This window comes from Columba livia, chromosome 7 (assembly GCF_036013475.1).
Source record: "Columba livia isolate bColLiv1 breed racing homer chromosome 7, bColLiv1.pat.W.v2, whole genome shotgun sequence".
Lineage (NCBI taxonomy): Eukaryota > Metazoa > Chordata > Aves > Columbiformes > Columbidae > Columba > Columba livia.
The window spans coordinates 10175938-10193382 of NC_088608.1; the positions used below are offsets into that span (position 1 = coordinate 10175938).

Genomic DNA, 17445 nt, shown 5'->3' on the forward strand with positions numbered 1-17445 from the left:
TTTCATTGAGCGCTGACAATTATTAACTGCAAGACAAAGTGCAATAAAGGACCATTACAACAGTCATTTATTTTGTGAGAATTTTGAAAAATGAAATTACACTGTCTGCATATCGATCGCTTTATTAAACTCTTATTTGACACACTTTGAAGGTAAAATGTTCTATATTACCATTAGCTCATAGGTGATTTTCGGAAGTTCAATCTGCCGGTGAAGTGAGGAGGTTCCTGAATTCTCTATTCCATCCTCAGGTATGTGATACTTAAAAATTATGCAATATTTAAGTCTTTTTCTTTTTTCCCATTTGAAGATGATAATTCCCTGTTTTGTGTGAAGGATTTGGCCACCCGATTCCCATTTCAGCTGGAGGAATGTTGGTGTGGAATTGCTCAGTGCCCCCCAGTGCTGGTCGGTGGGATCCGTGATGCTGCAGCCACTGTTTCTGGTACTGAGCCAGCTTTGCCAGCTGTGAGACTGGGGTTTTTACCATATATTTATAATGACAATACATTTATACATATATATGTATATTACTCTGATAAATGAGAGACAGAGCAGCATTCCTATCAAATACACAGTGAAGACAATTTTATAATCTAGCATGTTTTTGTTTTTTTTCTAAGCAATATGTCAGCAAATAGATTAAAAAAACCCCAAACATTTGCCTTCATCTCTTCTATTTTGGAAAATCGGATAAAGCAAAGCAAGAGTAGGTTACTCTTCCTTTTTGTTTGCCTTGTCTTAAAATAGGAGTCTTTCAAAAGGATATGAAAGCTTATAAAACGTGCCACTGTTCATTTCGTAGATGGCTTTAATGCTGAGAAACGTCAGGTATGTAAAGCTACCCAAGTACAGCTATAAGGTTTAAAAACTTATGTTTCTAAAGTTAATGCCATTGGTAACAAAGTAAAAAAAACTGGTATATGGACCAGTTTGTGTTTAAAATTCAGAAGTAGATGGAGAGATCTCTCCTCTGGAGTGTAATGTGTGTTGCTTAAGCCACAGCAAGGTTGGAGCCTTAGACTGCAGCCTGGAAAACTGTGGGAGCAGCACTGGGGCCGGGCCAGTGGAGTTTCCCACCGGAGTTAAGATACAGCCCGGCTTCAAATGCAATTTTACAGGATTTTTGTGCGTCTAGAGCGGTTATTTCCATGCGTGTATAGAAAGTCAAGTACCACAGAGGGTTTCTCACTGTTGCTCGTGAAGTCCTCAAAATAACAGGATTGCCCAAGCTGTGAGCTGGGTCGTGGGTACATCCTCCTTGTCAGCCTCGGTTCTCCCCTCTCAGCTAGTACCAATTAATGAATACATGTATTTGGCTATTCCGATTTTCTTCCTGTGTTTCAACAGAATAAGTCTAGCGAAGGTCAGACTGCTCCTGAGGATTTCGTAGTTTCCTGAATTGGAAACAAACACCTCTCTGCCCTTAAATTGTTCTGAACATTCAGGTGTGTCTGAGCACAGTAACAACACTTATTTTTTAAAAGAGGCTTATAGTGGGAAACAAAATTAAGGAAGGACTAAATGTCACAAAATGCAAAATGTTATTTTTGTTTGAGGGGAATTATGGAAACCCAACATTTGCCCATGTGACGGCATCTTATTGCTGTCAGGCCTTTTTTTAATTATCATTATATTTTTTCTGTTTGGACGAGTTCTTCTGCATCTTGTGCTGTTCTGTAAGTAACATTAGCAGGCAAAATGTTGAGATTCGCGTGAGTTAGACCGAGCTCTAGTTATGGAAATTACGAAGGGAACTGTTTTCAATCAACAAGAAAGTAATTCTAGGGCAATGCCTGCATTACCAACTCAAATCAAATACTGTTAAATTTTACATTGGTTTCCTGTTCATTGGGTATAAGGTTGAAATTAAAGGCAGATTTTTTTGACCCCCAGAAATGAGGATACTGAAATACATTCTTTCTTGCTTTTACAGCAAGTGTCACACAACCTGTTTCTCTATTTGCCGTGGAGCGGACAGGAGTCCTGGGAAGATGCGGGTGCAGCCGGGTGAGGAGAGGGGGTCTCACATGTGCTCCGGGTGGTTCTGCAGGCACACGATGAAATCCTGGATCGACTGACCCTCGTAGCAGATCTTGTAGATGGTTGTAAATAACGGAAACCTGGAAGAAGCACGTAGCAATGAAAATAGTTTTTAAAGCTTATATATGAACGTTTTTACTCCATTTATAATGAAGTTTTTGTTGTCGTTGTAGGGTTTTTTGTGTATTTTTTGTTTTGTTATGGTAAAAGGGAAGTGGAAAACTTTTCTCTCTTTCCAATATGCTTTTAACTTGGAGGTGCCTTTACTGGAAGACTATAGAGGGCAATTAAGAGGAGCCAGAGGCAATTCTTGGGGGTGTCAGCAGAGAAGAGCTATTTTGGAGACAAAGTTCCTATCATTTTTTATTTACAAAAGTATCTCGAATTGCATATCCTCTTTTTCCTTCTGCGTGCCAAATGCATATGTTATTTTCATTCATTACTGTTATCTAAAAGACAAAAAAAAGGATGAAAATGAGTTATTATTTTCTTTTCCTAGCTTAGAGTTCTTTCCCTTTTGCGAGCTTAGTCATTATGTGCTAAAAATGAGTCCACTGAATGACTTGAAGCTGAGTGTGTAACTAAGTGCAACCGTAGGATACTGGTTAGATCAAGTTTTGATTTAAAGTTCACATTGTGTCAAAATGAGCTTTTCTAATCTCTCTCATTTTTGAAAGATAATGCTACTTGAATCTTCTGTATCTGTTAGAATTCTAACAACGTTTTGGTTTTTTATGGTTTTTTCCCTTAGGAAAAATTTAGTGGTGTTTGAGCTGTCAGGACTGCTAATGTACAAGAGGGAATGGGATGGAGGGAAGTTTAGCTTTTCTACTCTGTAAACTGAGATAAAGGTTTCAAATTATAAATAATCTTACATCATCCCAAACAATTAGAAGTGCTTTTATCTCAGCATTATTTGTGGCACTTAAAGCATTGATATCAGCACATATTACCTATTCCATGCATGCAAAAATTTTTAATTAGGATTACACTCCCAAATTTTATACTGAGATAACCCACTTAACGTTTGCTGCAAGCTGTAATGGTGAGACACTGAGAATGAGAAACCCTTTGACTTGTAGATCATGTTTGCAAGCTGACCCTGCATGTGGCCTTCAGCCTTGTTTAAGGGAATGGGGATATCTGGGTAGCTCCCCTGGATTATTATTTCTTTTGTTTCTTGTATTTCTCTTGTTTCTTCCAATGCTGTTTAGGCTTCATCCTATTTTACTGACCATGGCAATGAGGAGTCAGGCTAAGCTGAGCTCTAACAGTGGCCCAAGATGTAGAACGCAGTTGTTGCACAAACTAATGAGATGATTAAACACAGGTACCATTAAGGAGGTTATGAATCACTCATCATTTGTTGTTGATTCCATTTAAAAAAAAATAAAAGCACTTACTTATCAAGTATATTTTTCTGTTTCAGTATCTTGTAGACTTCAGCTGAGGTCTGAGGACCTTGCAGCTTTTGTCCATTCAGCATCTCATTTTCCAGTTCCTCAATGGACTAGAAGAGAGGAGACTCATTACTTGGATCAGAGCGGATACTGCTGTGGTACCAGCAGTTATCAAGAAGGTAATGATGGAACAGCTAATGATGCTTTTGTAAAACACAGAAGGTTTTCTTCATGTGTTACTATAAAATATTACAAAATCCTCCTTACTTTTCCTGTGCGAGCAAAAGCTTCCGCTACTTTCCTGTTGCGTCCCCCGTAGCACGTAGTGATGAGATCAGCGACTCCGCAGCTTTCCAGAAAAGTGGCTATTGATACCGGCCCCGTGCAGAACATCTTGGCAAAGGCCACCATTTCCATAAGGCCCAAGCGTATAATTGCTGCCTTTGTGTTATCGCCGAAGTTCAGTCCATCACAGAACCCAGCTCCCACTGCTACGATGTTCTGAAAACGGTGCGGTGCAAAACACAGAGGAGGACAGGAAATGGTCAGGCAAGATGTGTGGTTCATTAGCGTGCACTGAGCTATAAGAATTTATAAATCTGTCTTCACCCCTTCACCAGAAAAAGGTTCCATTCCCATTGGCTATGAGTTTATGTTATGAAGAAGGTAGACAGATAATTACTGTTGAACAAAAGTACCTGGGCTTCTAGAAGATTATTATAAAGTATCCTCTGTTATTCCCACGGGCAAAAATCAAATCAGCTTGTTTAATACAGTAACGGTGCAAATGCATAGCATGTATGCAATTAATATTTGGGTTTTTTTTCTTCTGCTAGTTCCAAGTTGGGGCTCTTTGACCTTTCTAACTACTTAAAATATCCCAGACGGAGTCATGCCTTTCCAGGTTCTCTCTGTGGGCCTCTAATTTAAACAGACATGGGTTCTACATACTGGTACTGCAGTAGATTAAATTTGGGGTTTCCCTTCAAAAAAAGGTCAATAAAATTGCCCTTTTCTACAGCTCTAAACAAATCTCTCAGGATCCTAAACATCCTCACATATCCTCACCATTGTCCTGCACACCTCCTTTCCCACTTCCCAATACCTAAATAAGTCTCTAAATAAGTGCAGTTCACTATATTTGAGTAATATGTCACCCAGTACTGCTGTTGAAGTGTTTACTCCAGACATGCACACACCTCAGTGCAAATTTATATATAAATATATATTTAAGTAAAGCAAATGATTTCAAAAAGAGCAAAGATTTTCCACAAAGCAGAAACAACTTCTCTCCCCTCTGTGCCTGCCAAGTCTGTGGCCAAAAGCAAAATCCAGAGATACTTGGTTGTGTATGTAAAGAAACTTTTGGTATGTAAAGTTAAAATTCTTTCCTAGCCAGTAATCTTCCTTCCCCCAAGGAAAGGTGAATTATTGAAGCGCAAATGATTGAATGTATAAAAAGAAAGTGCAAAGGATCACAAGCTGAAGTCACTTTTGGCAGATTTAAAAGCAATCTCCAAATCTCACTCAAGCGGCCTCTCATTGGAAACTTGGTGATTTGGTTATTGCTCTGATCTGGTCTGAGATCTCTGTGGGCATCGCTGAAAAAGGCACAGATGTGCTGCCAACAGAGAACGTTGCTTCTGATGCAAACTTTCTAGTAGGTTACTACTGGAACCATGGAAATAGGTTATTAGTGGGAGCTACTATATGTAAGTCTTTGTTCCATGTGCTTGCAATACTTAGACAAGAAAATACAGCAGACTAAATTCTGCCCTCAGAAGCAGAGAGGTGCCCCTGCTCAAAGAAAGATGAAAGTAAGCTATTTTAAAATGGTTTGCCAGCAGATATATTTTTAAGTAAATTTTCCCTTTTTAACAGATTGGAAAATTGACACATGAACATCTTGTCTGTGTTCACTCATTATAGGGTGGCAGAACTCATATTAGACCCAATGGCTTACAGAAGACTTGGGTGAAGGTAGAATTTGGCCCTCTAAAAAACATTTTGGTTTGAAACTACTCACTTTTAAGGCTCCACAAATCTCCACTGTATCAGAGTCAGGCACCACAGTAATCCTGAAGTTGGGGGTCTGCATTAATTCTTTAAAGATCTCCCCTTGTTTTTCATTTTTGCACCCTGTGGGAAGGAAGGATGGAAGTTAGAATGTTTTTGTAATGTTTCACAGTACACACAGTTAACTAAAACCTAAAATAGGGACCCAGGGACCACAAAACCTGAGTGATGCTAAACAAGGGATTTGTGTGACAGCAGTTCCTGCTGCTGGAAACCAGTGTTAAATGTATTCAAGTGCCAGGACATTGACCGAGCATGGCTTAATAACACTTTAAAGAGCTCAGAAGGAGGTAGCCCCAATGCAGCTTTCTGCCCAAGAAAGCTCATATAACCACAAACCCCCCAAAATATATTTACAAATCACTTTGTACAGCACAACTTGCTGCTTTGAAAATGTAAACTACTGTAATTGCTAAGTATTATTTTGGGGTGCAAATGATTAATGCTCAATTGGTTTCCACATACAGGGAAATCCACAGATGATGAGGTTGAACCTTGGCACTGTTGGAACATTTGTGGTACCAGTCCTACCAAGGTCATTATCATGTCATTTTGGTGCTATGAAAGAGTCTGGGTGATAGCACCCTGGTAGCTGTGGGGCTTCTGCCTCATCTCACAAGAAACTTTGGGTTTGCTTCTCGTCCTTGGCAATAGCTGATGTTGGGGAACACTCAGTCTCTTGGAGGTGGCTGCTTCTGGGCTGTGTGGCTTTCCACGAGGACAAAAGCAAGGAGCAAAGCTCTCTGCACAGTCATCATCACAGTGTGGCTTAAAACTGGGCCAGCAGAAGTTAAACTCTCCCCAAGAAAATGAATATTGCTCAACTCTTCTAATCGTGTCTAGTCCTACTCGTGCCTAGTTGCTCTGCCAGCAACAAATGCCCAGCGGGTACGATTTTCACTGTTACTGTAACATTTGCGGGGCAAAGGAACAATAGTGCAGCAATGATTTATTTTTCTGTTTTCCTTAGCTATGAAAGGATTTACTATAATACAAATTTTTGCTGACTTCAAAAATCAGTGAGTTATAAAAACTACTGGATGAACTTTCTAGTCAGGTCAGACCCAGTTCTGGGGGCATCTGAGGCGACGCCTTGGCAAGCAGTTGAGTGAGAGGGAGGAACAGAATGTTACTGGGTTTTGTTTTGTTTTCAAACAAAGAAATTTGAAGATGGAGAAATACACCTCGGGGAGCATGAGCACAGACAAGCTTCTGCTTACAGTTCTCTGTCTAGACTGTAGAGTGTATCAGCTGCTGATGTACCCAGCATTGAGCTGTACAGACATAAAAGGTAGCTCTTGCCAGCCCCTACAGGAACAGGATTAAGCTGTAATGTTTCAATGGATGAAATTGGCTCTCAGCACCGAAACCCAGCTGTTGGTTTGAATCCGATCCCGCCAGCGCCAGCCTCCCTGGAAATCACGCTGCCTCCTGAATGAGCTCGGGGGTACAGCACCCACCCCACTGCTCGGGAACCACCTGGGACCATCACATCCCCCTGCTGCCTCCAGAGGTTTTCTTCTTGCTAAAACACAGCCACTCTAGCTCTTTGCAGTAATTACCAATGGTGGTTTCACAGAACTTCTCATCAGCCACTTCTTTGGCTATGTTGGCCCCCATAAGCACACTGATTTCTATTTTCAGTTTCTCTCGAATGAGGTCAGAGATGAGCTTCAGGCCATCAGGACCATCATCAATCCCCTGAGTAAAAGATGACAGTCAAAACCAAGTTATTAGAAAAGGAAAGAACACCAGTAAAGCAAAAGGTGTCTTATTGCCTGCAGCTCTCTGGTGTTAACTGGAAGGATTTGGGTCTTATATTCACTAGCATTAGCCATTACTACAAATGCTCTGGGTTTGTACTTTGATAACTGCAAATTCAGTGCAAGTTCAGCAAGAAGGTAGCGATAGTCGAGGTAAATCTGCAAGAGGCCTCACATCCAGTGCTGCTGTCCTGAGGCTTTCTTTGATGCTGTATTTTTCCTTTGTGCTAAATTCCTGTAGTACAGAACCAGACTTTTAAATTAAGCCTACAAGCGGTGGCTTTTCTTTGTAAGATCTAAGTGTTAATCTGCTTCATTGGCATTAAGGAGTATACTGAAATGTCTTGGGGTTTTTTCTGAGCTAAAGAAAGAAGTAAATTTGCAGGAATTTCCTTCCTCTTCCACCCTCCGTTCCTCTGCATACTGCTGCTTGTGGGATAATTTCTATAAGGGAAAAATGAAAAAGGCATGGGAGGAAGAGGTGATATTGCAGTCTGAAAACTTGCAATACATTTCTTTCATTATGACATTTAATTGGATATTTCCTGTAATGCGATCAAACGAAGAAGCAGTAGACTATATTCCTATGCTTTTCCTCTGGCTTTTAGTTTGAGATTATCTTAAAATATTTATTCCTTTTAAGATTAGGATAATCTGGTACCTTTAACCCTATTCCTCAGTTCATGCCAGATTGAAATTGCTCCAGTTCTGCAAAACTATTAGTGTTACTGTGCTGTTTTAATGCTGCCAAGAACAGCTTTAACATATACTTGGAATAAGCACTTCGACCCAGCGCTCTTCCCAGTTCAGAGTTAACTAAGGCTGTTGTCTGATGAGTATTTTTTCTGGCAGCGGCACCAGCCCTTGCAGCCCACCCTCTGTCCATTTGCACCTCTGTGCTGGTCCGAGTGGGAACGGATCCAGGCTAAAGACGGCTGGCAAAGGCGGATACTCTTAGCCCGCCTGGGTTGCCCCATCCTTTCTGTGGCCACGTGAGCAGCAGAAGGGCTGGCAGAAGCTGGGTATGTTTTAATTCTTGCAGGAAAAACTGCTTGTGTTTATGCAGAGCATGCAGCTGAGGGCTGGAGCTCCTACCCTTAACTTGAAGTTATTTATTTACTCTGTACAGACTGAGCCTTTTGGAGATGACAACTTACCTTGATCAGGGAAATCCCAAAGGTCTCGGGTTTTATGTGGCCTGCAATCTGCTCGCAGATTCGTCCAATGAATTGATGTGGCAGAACAAACACTAGGATGTCTGCTCCCTTTGCTGCTTCAGCCACATCTGGCACAGCCACCTGGGACAAGAGTGACAACCAAAATGAGCCCCAGGTAGGAATCTTCACACCTTGCAAGACAGCAACATGCTGAAGCCACTGCAGATGCATTGCTAATGTCTTTAATTTTAACTGGTACTGTGGTGTAGCTGCTAGCTCTTCATGTGAACAGCTACAGACCTCTTCTGAAATATCCAAAGCAGTGTAAGTATTTTCGGTTTGGATTTTTTTTAATTTTGCTTTTAATTTGCCTTCCATCCCAGCCCTGTGTGGATAATCTGGGGAAGACGATATATTTTCTGAATTTGCAGCATTCTGCAAAGCCCCTTTGCTGGTTCAACTTCTTCAGATGGTTCCTGAAGATACTGAGCAACCCCATATGATTTTTCTGGAATGAGTGGTAGCACTGGGGAGCATGGGAGCAAACTGGGGTGGTGAGACAGAGCCTCTTCTGGCAGTCTGTAGTTTCCACAGGTTACTGAGAGTTACTCAGGAATAAACTGTATCAAAAGGCAGAGATTGTCATCAACTGAGGGATGTATGTGTCTTAGTAACTTAACCAATAATTACAAAGAGCTATACAATATGCTTAATAAGTAGCAAGCTGTATCCTCTTCCAAATGCTGATGTCACTCAGAACAATATTTCAAGCCAGGCTACAGAGGCAAGGGCAGGTGAATTGGAGCCTGCTGTAGAATCATAGAACAGTTTGGGTTGGAATGGACCTTCAAAGCTCATCTAGTCCAACCCCTGCCATGAGCCAGGGACATCTTCACCCACATCAGGTTGCTCAGAGCCCCGTCCAGCCTGGCCTGGGATGTCTCCAGGGATGGGGCATCAACCACCTCTCTGGACAACCTGGGCCAGGCTCCCACCACCCTCAGTGTAAAACATTTCTTCCTTGTGTCCAGCCTGAATCTCCTCTCCTTTAGTTTAAAACCATTACCCCTTGTCCTGTTGTAACATGCCCTGCTAAAAAGTCTGTCCCCATCTTTCTAATGGGCCTCTTTTAAGTACAGAAACGCTGCAATAAGGTCTTCCTGGAGCTTTCTCTTCTCCAGGCTGAACAACCCAAACTCTCTGTCTGTCCTCATACCAGAGGTGTTCCATTCCTCTGATCATCACAAGCAGTTCACAATCAGAGAAAACATCATGCTCAGATGCAGCCTTGGAGCAAGCAGGAGAAACAGAGCTACTGCCAGCAAGGCATGTTCTCTGAGGAAACAGCAAAGCAGGAGCAGAGCAGCAGCGCGGCACAGACAGTGCTCCTCACTCTCCAAAACGTCACAGAGCAATGCGAAGGGGAAATTGGGGTTGTGTGGCTTTGTTATTTTGTTGTTTTTTCCCAGTTGGAGATGAAGATGTGAGGGTCCCTCCAGCTGATCTCTGCTGGTGAAGCCTGAGACTTTGCTACAGACAGGCTGAGACTGATCTCAAGTGATGCTGACAAGCCTGTTGCTCTGCTAGAGGGTTGTAAAAATAACAGTGGCAAGTCAGTTGTAACCCAGGAGAACTGTGTGCCAAGTTCAAACCACGGGAGTGCATATATGCAATCACAGCACTAAATGGAGTGCTAAATATAAGCACTTTACAAGCAAGGAGATCCACCACATGCAGCATCCTAACTTCCTTTTACAAGTGCAGCTGTTCCAGAAACACATTGCTACTTTCTTTAATTCACAGAATACTGGCACTTGGCAAAATCTTGAACAGCCAAAGCCTCACCTTGCTTGCTTTGGTAGCAATAAATTATTTAAGCTAATTAATTTAAGATGCATAATTTGGTATTTTAAATGTCCATGAAAATGAAATACTGTATATTTTTGGTGGAATTTACAGCATTATTAATTATAGCAGTGCATTGCTATCCTGAAATTGCCCATTAGTCATCTCAGCTGTTCGCTGCGCTGTTTTCTTTTTTAGAAAAGGGGAGAGCACTATCTTTCCTATATATATATATATACATATACATATATATATATATATATATTTGTCCCAGGAGATGCTGTGGGTTTGAAGTATCTCAGGTCTGTGCAGACATAACTCTGGCACTGGCAGGCAGAGAGATGCTGATTTCCACTGGAGAGGAGGAGGGGGTGTTATCAGCACCTGACCCAGATGGGTGTTTGAAGTTGCGTGTGACATGTGAGACAAGCAGAATGCACAGAAGTGAGTTGTATTTCAGCAAACTTGAAATATCGGAGTGAGTTAGGTGGCAAACCAGAATGAAGAATTACTTCCTAATTTTAATTTTGCCAGATGTTGCCTCCCTATAAATATATATATATTTCAGTGATTTCTCTCCCCTTCCCCACAACTTACCACATTTGGGGGTATCTTGTATCCAGGCAGATATTTAACATTTTCGTGTTCCTGGTTGATTATTTCTGAGAGTTTTCTTCCATTGATGATCTCTTCAAATACCCACATCTTGACAGTAGGATCAAATCTGTTGGATTTCTGGACATTTTTGCCAATGATTCTGGCTATGGCTGATCCCCTTGAAAAAAAAAAACAAAAATCAAAATAACTAATAGGAAACAAATAGTTTTATTGTGAATTGGAAACACAAATTACTTTAAATATAATAACTCATAAGAAGCCTGTGCTACAAAGCTGTTTGTGTGCTTGCTACACTTATCAGAAAGCTTTATCCACAATCCTCCATCAAAACCCCTCAGTTTAAAACTGCAGGAAGTAGAACCAGGGAAAACATCACTGTAATAGGGGATCTGAAGCCATATCAAAGATTATCCAGTGAAAGTGTGATGTACCATCAACAGCTCTAAAAAATACAGTGTCTGGGTTTGAAATCTTTTTTGCTCCTCAGACAATTCTCTTTTTCTGGAGACCAACAAATTTGGCAAGGCAGCACTGAACAACCTTAATGTGACAGATAAATGGGTCCCACTTTCCTACTAATAACCAAACAGTTGCAATAAGGATTTTACGTCAGAGATAAATCCTCAGAAATTGTTCTTTTCTTAAAAAGAAACAATCCAAACAAACAAAACTTCAACCTGACAGTTTCTTTTTATTTATTGTTCTAATTATCACTGTAACAGGATCTGGAAGAGTTGCAGTCTGAGGATGTTTTAACCATCCAGTTCACTCTTCTTCGGTCGTACTCAGTTCAGACAATAATTTTATTCTCTCATCACCACTGCAGCCTTGCAAACATTCACTTATTTTCTTGGCAAGAGAGAACTAAAAACCCCGCAGAAAATATTGGAAGATATTGCTTAATGCTCTTTACATTTTATGGGGTGATTATTTTTATTCCTCTGTTCCCTCTTTTCATTTTAATACTACTTTAATCTCTCAACTACTGGTCATTTTACTAATGCAACTGAAAGAGGAGCTCCAGCTGCAACACTCTTGTGCTCTGCCCCTGCATGGACAGGATTGAGCTGTTGTATGTTTTCTCAAACTGATAAAGGTCTCGAGTATATACAAGACGAAGTCCAGGTATGTCTGTGCTGTCAATGGCTCAAGGTGAACCACGTTGTAACAGCTCTGCTTGGGTCAACCATATTTTTGATGTAATAGGTTTGCACAAGGCTGAATTGCTCAATAAGTAATAAAAGAATAAGGCCTTTAGTGATAAGGAAATCTGACTGAGATCGGGTTTCACGTTGCTCAGTGTTAACCATATCATGTATCCTGAGCTGCCGTAATGCTTGCTTTCTAAAAAGAGATGATTTGGTTTGGTCCTTTAAAATGTGTAGGGAAATGTTTTAGGTGTGAACCTTTACTGTAAGAGAAGTATTATCTTTAAAATTACTTAAATTCTGGTTCTCTTGCCCTGCTATCAACAGAGAGCACAATCAAGGCTTGAGCTGAGGATCTAAATTCATCATCCAGCTTGTCCAGGAACCTCTGCTCGGCATTTCCCGCACAACCTGGACAGTGAACTTAGGCCTCGAGCCTACCCATAAAAATAACCCTTCTAGCTATGTACCAAGTTAACACGATTTTTTCTCTTGAAAGATGCAGACTCTAGCTCAAACCTCTGACATCCTGAATGGGACTCAACTCTCCATAGATACATCTGACCTTCCTGCAGAGCTGTCATTACCACTGTGCTTGGATGTTGCCATCCAAGTATTTTCCTATTGACAAGATGGCAGTGAAGGTATCATGGCAAAAAAGTAACTCCATAAATGTCAGTATTTTTTTGTTTGTGTCTCTTTAGACGAAAGAGGATTTGAAGGAGAAAGGGTTTAATGTTTAAAAGACATCAGGGAAAATATCTCACCACAAAACCATCAAACAGTTCAAAACCTGATGCCCTGTTTTACTCAGTCCATTTAAAATTCAGTCACCACTGATCAGCCTGGGGAAAAAGAATTGGACTGTCTCTGGAGGTTGTGTTTGACAGACTACAGAGGCTTGGCAGAAAAGGGCTGCTAATGCAAACAAAATCAAGGATGCTCATGTAGAAAGACTTTGACATAGGAGGGGTTTTTTCCTCCAAAACTGAATTTAGTGAAAATTAATAGAAGGCTGAGAACTCCACTTAGATACTTTTTAAAAGTAAGTGAAAACTGCCAATCAGGGTTTTTTTTTTTTTCCCAATTATGTTAATTCATGCTGAGAAAAATAAAGCTTTCATCTGGAGATTTCCTATCATCATGGAAGAGCTTTGATGCAGAATAACTCAAATAAGACTCATTATTTATATATGTGAACATGAAAGTGTTCATGGTGTACATCAGATCCAGTGAAAAATCGAGCTTAACAGACCCCACAAAGCACTGAGTCCCTTCCCTCTGCAGAGGGCAGTCAGATATACTTATGCCATTCCTAATAGCTTTTCTGAGGAGGTCTTAAAGCCTCAGAAGTTGCAGGTCTCTTCCCTTTCCCAACCAGCGGATCTCAGGACTTTGCTACCTTTAGCATCAGAAAGACCATCCTCATGTTTAACGTGTTTCTTACTGCAGTTTAAGCTTATTTCTATTTCAGAAGTGTGGAATATTTTTTTTCTCCTTTAGACCCTTGAAGATGATCATGTTTCCTCTAGTCTCTTTCTTAGCCAGCCACCCCAATTTTTAAAAATTCAAGTATCACCAAGGCTGGCAGGGACCATGAGAGGTCTCCAAAGTGGGACCAGCACTGGGTTCAGATCAGGTTGCTCAGGGCTTTGTTGAGTCGAGTCTTGAAAACTCTTCAAGGACGACCTCCTCTCTGGGCAACCTGCCTCAATGTTTTCTTATTCTTATAGGGGTTTAGTTTTTTTTTCCTCCTCTCTTTATATACTGAGCTAGAACCTTCTCTGGTTCAAGTTATGAACACTGGCTCTTGTTTTTCTTCTATGCGCCTCCATAAAAAGCCTGGCCATCTGTCTGTGTTAAAGACAAGAACCTAGCTTAAGCTGGATCTTTGCTGAGGGCTCTGTAGTCCAAATACACCTAAGAAGGTTAGGAGAGTTTTTGGATTTTGAAGGGACAGACAGTGAATTAAGCCTCTGTTTGTAAGAACAGGTAACTGAACTGTGATTAATGTGAACACAAACCCTCCTGCACCTGGCTGGCAACCACAAAATGCGACGCAGCACTTACTTCATTTAACCACATCACTCATGAGTCTCCTGGCAGTGTTGACTTAGAAAGTCTTCTGCAGCTGACACGAGCTATTGCAACACGCTGTGTCACATGTCAACCATGTTTCTGAGCTGCAAGGAAGACTCAAGAGCAGTGATATGAACTGTCACCCAAATATTCAGGAGGAACATATGAAAAAAAATGTTTGCCAAGGATAAACATATTTTTGTGCTGTGCTAAGACAACCTGTTCTGCCACAGAGGCTATGAATAGATGTGATGTACACATCAGAGCACAATGTTTATCTTCTCCCCAAAGATTTTACTGACTATGCATGTGGCAGGAAGCAAGAGATGGGCCCAGGCAGACAGGCAGTACAAGTAGATAGTATTGAATGGCTGGGGTCTCTGTGGCATAACTCTTTCTAAGTTTTGTTAGGCACATGTGGAAAAAAAAAAAAAGATAACTTTCTTGAGTACAGATCCAAAGGAAGACAACTAAGTGGCTTTGGAGAACATCTTATGGCAAGGGGACAGCCTGGGAAAGGCAGGAGGTGCTCGCTTGAGGATGCAGCAAGAGAATGATGAAGACTGTCACTGCGGGCTGACCAGAGGAAAAAGCTGACTCCCAGATGTGCAGCCAAGACTGCTGAGGGGCTTGGAAGTGATAACAAGCTGCTTGCACAGTATTGGAAGTGACAGAAAGATGTCTGCACAGGCTTGGATGCCTGTGGTTGAGGTGAGGGAGAAAAGGGGAGCAGGGGAGGAGTGCAAGCGCTGGAATGACATGGTGGAGGTGGCAGTTGGGGAAATGCTGGTGCAGAAATGATGGGGCAGGACTGAGTCCGTCAGTGCCAGAGAAAGCCAGATGTGCGATGTTGAGTTCCCAAAGCAGACTTAGCTGTGCAGTTACACGTGAAAGGCTGTATCTGGGAGATGTTGTGCACAGAGAGCCTGTGATCTGGAAAGAGAGCATGCATGTGGGGCCTCAGAAAGCAGCAGACTGCTTTTGCAAGGCAGGAAGTCAAAGAGCTGTGCTTTATGCCGTGTTCAGCACCTCAAGAGCAACCACTCCCTCACCTATTGATTTTTTTTTGGCATTTGTTTCCACTTAGCTGTCAGATATTTTTAAAATCTAGAGGACCTTGCCCTTCTTGTACAAAGCAATCCACAGAACTACCTGGAGGCTGGGTTTGCTAATCCCAAGCACAAGCACATACATGTTTTTGTTTGTGCTCAGCTTACATAAATTCTAAGAAAAGTAAAATGTGGACTCCAGTGAGAAAAGGGTTGTTCACTTCAGTGGGGTCTGTCAGACCCAAGGAGCTCTGGAGAGCCGTGCTTTTGTCTGTACTAGAAAGGACTGAGCAGCAGCAGACACTCTTGTGAATGGGGCTAAAGATACACTGGGGATCTGAACACAACTCTTGTACAAGGCTCCATCTGCCCCGAAATGCAAAACAACATGCTGAGGAGGCTGGAAGTGAAAGCTGTCAGTAAGTCATGGCTTTAAACGAAACCTGTGCCCTGCTTCCTTCACAGGGATACAAACAGCATCACTGCTTTCCTCCCTACTCAATGCTTGCATTGGACCTGCCTGGGCCCTGCCACACACAGCTAGAGGCACAGCTTTTTTCCTCTCTGGCATCTCACTGTCCTGTCACCTGCCTTTAAACAGTTTATACCGCTCAGTGATGCAGGAGCCTCGCGTCTCTTCCAGCTCTCACTGCCTGGTGCCTCTCTCGGGGACGACGGTCCCTCCCCCAAGGCTGATGCCGGACACGATCGGGAGCGGGGCTGCGGTTTCAGGACCATGGAGACCCCACGGCACCCGCCCGCCGCCCCCGCCGCTCCCGCCTCCGACCTGTTGCGAAGCCCCCGGCAGCGGCGGGGGGAGCCGGCGTGGGGCGCGGTTGTGCTGCGGAGGTGGGAAGGAAACAAGGAAGGAACAGGAAAAAGAGAGAAAAAAAAAGAAACAGGAAAAAAAGAAGGACAGCAGGAGAGAGGCGGGAGGACGGAGGGTGCCCCCCCCGCGCTGCGGCACTCACCAGTTCCCCGAGCCCACGATGCAGACGCGGAGCGGGGACATGCTGCGGGCGGCCCTCCCGCTGCTGCCGGCGGCCCTCCCGCTGCTGCCGGCGGCTCCGCTCGGCCCGGCCCGCTGCCAGCACCGCCCCTGCCGGCCCGGCCCCCAGCGCCTGCGGGAGGAACCGGCGTGAGCGGGCGGCGGCCCCGGAGGCAGAGCTACCCCCCGGCTCCGCCCGCAGCCCCGGCGGCTTCTCTGCCCGGGTCGGTCCTTCCCCCGAGGGGCTGCCTTGCGGGTTTCGGCTGGGACCGGGGAGATTCAGTGCCCCGGAGGAGGAACGGGGAAAACGGTGCCGTCACTGAAATCCACGGGGATGAGGACCTGCGTGGGGAAGACCCCGGCACTTCTCGTGGTGTGGAACCTTCCTCCCCATCCACAAGCCCAGGGGGTTTCCGCAGGGTGGGTGAAGTGGCAGTTTGGGAGAGATACAAGCTGGGCCCTTAGCAGCAGTGAAAGACATCTCGAGGTCCCACCTGTCCTGCCAGACAGATGCATAATTGGCTTGAATTCTTCTGATAGATGAGGACCACACCAGGGAAAGGCTATGAGTGCATTTCCAGAGCCAAATTCAGCTGATAAATCATGGACTGTAGCACAGTTCTTAGTATGGGACATCAAACAAAAGTTATCTGCACAGAAAGATGCAACGCAGTGGTGTTCCTTTACCGCTATATGACCTGATCATGCATAACAGCCTACAAGTTACCATGCTTTACCTCCCAGCCTTCCATTACACCCTGTCTCCTTTTCAAGCAGCCTTCTCTGTTGTTTTTAGGCCAAAGAGCTGCATTTGCCACCTTCCCTGCACTTGCACTCCTGCTTTGCCTTGTTCTGCCATGCTCAGGCTTCCTTCGTGCTGAGGGGCTGTAGGCTGAGTGGTGACCACATCTGCTGCCCTTTCACCAGAACTTGGCTCAGTGGGTTTCTGGCGCTGTGTGACGAGGATGCCTGACCCTATGATTCATAGAGGGAGGCTGGCTGCCAGTGTTTCAGAAGCCCGTGGGTGTTTCTGGAGGTACACATATGTTCAGCTTGCCTGCTGTCAGCTTCATTGGTTCAGCTGTTTGGTACATCCTGATGGAGGTGAGGGTGTTTGAGGACATAAACAAACTAGGGCAAAATCTTGTAAAATAGTATATTGAGAAAATGACTGAGACAGGTTGTTGAAAAGGAAGGTGTAGCTGGGGCTCTGGGCATGTGTGAAGCCTGATGGGGAGCTCTGAGGGCAGAGGCATCACTCACATGTACAGTTTGAGCA

General features: G+C 43.3%; 1 protein-coding gene across 3 annotated transcripts; it reads right to left on the reverse strand.

Moving 5' to 3' along the window:
* Positions 1–39: 39 nt before the first annotated feature.
* Positions 40–16308, reverse strand: LOC102092172 (glycerol-3-phosphate dehydrogenase [NAD(+)], cytoplasmic). 3 transcript variants are annotated; one of them, XM_065070459.1, is made up of 8 exons: positions 16150–16308; positions 10882–11059; positions 8440–8580; positions 7082–7220; positions 5470–5582; positions 3711–3944; positions 3447–3553; positions 40–2123 (listed from the first exon to the last, which is right to left on the reverse strand). In XM_065070459.1, the coding sequence occupies exons 1-8, from the start codon at positions 16188–16190 to the stop codon at positions 2027–2029; spliced, it is 1050 nt and encodes a 349-aa protein (XP_064926531.1). In that variant the 5' UTR covers positions 16191–16308; the 3' UTR covers positions 40–2026. The 3 variants fall into 3 exon arrangements, with proteins under 3 accessions (XP_064926531.1, XP_064926532.1, XP_064926533.1); XM_065070460.1 differs by lacking the exon at positions 16150–16308 and adding an exon at positions 14121–14140; XM_065070461.1 differs by lacking the exon at positions 40–2123 and adding an exon at positions 2153–2492 and having other exon boundaries at positions 16150–16299.
* Between the last annotated feature and the right edge of the window lie 1137 nt (positions 16309–17445).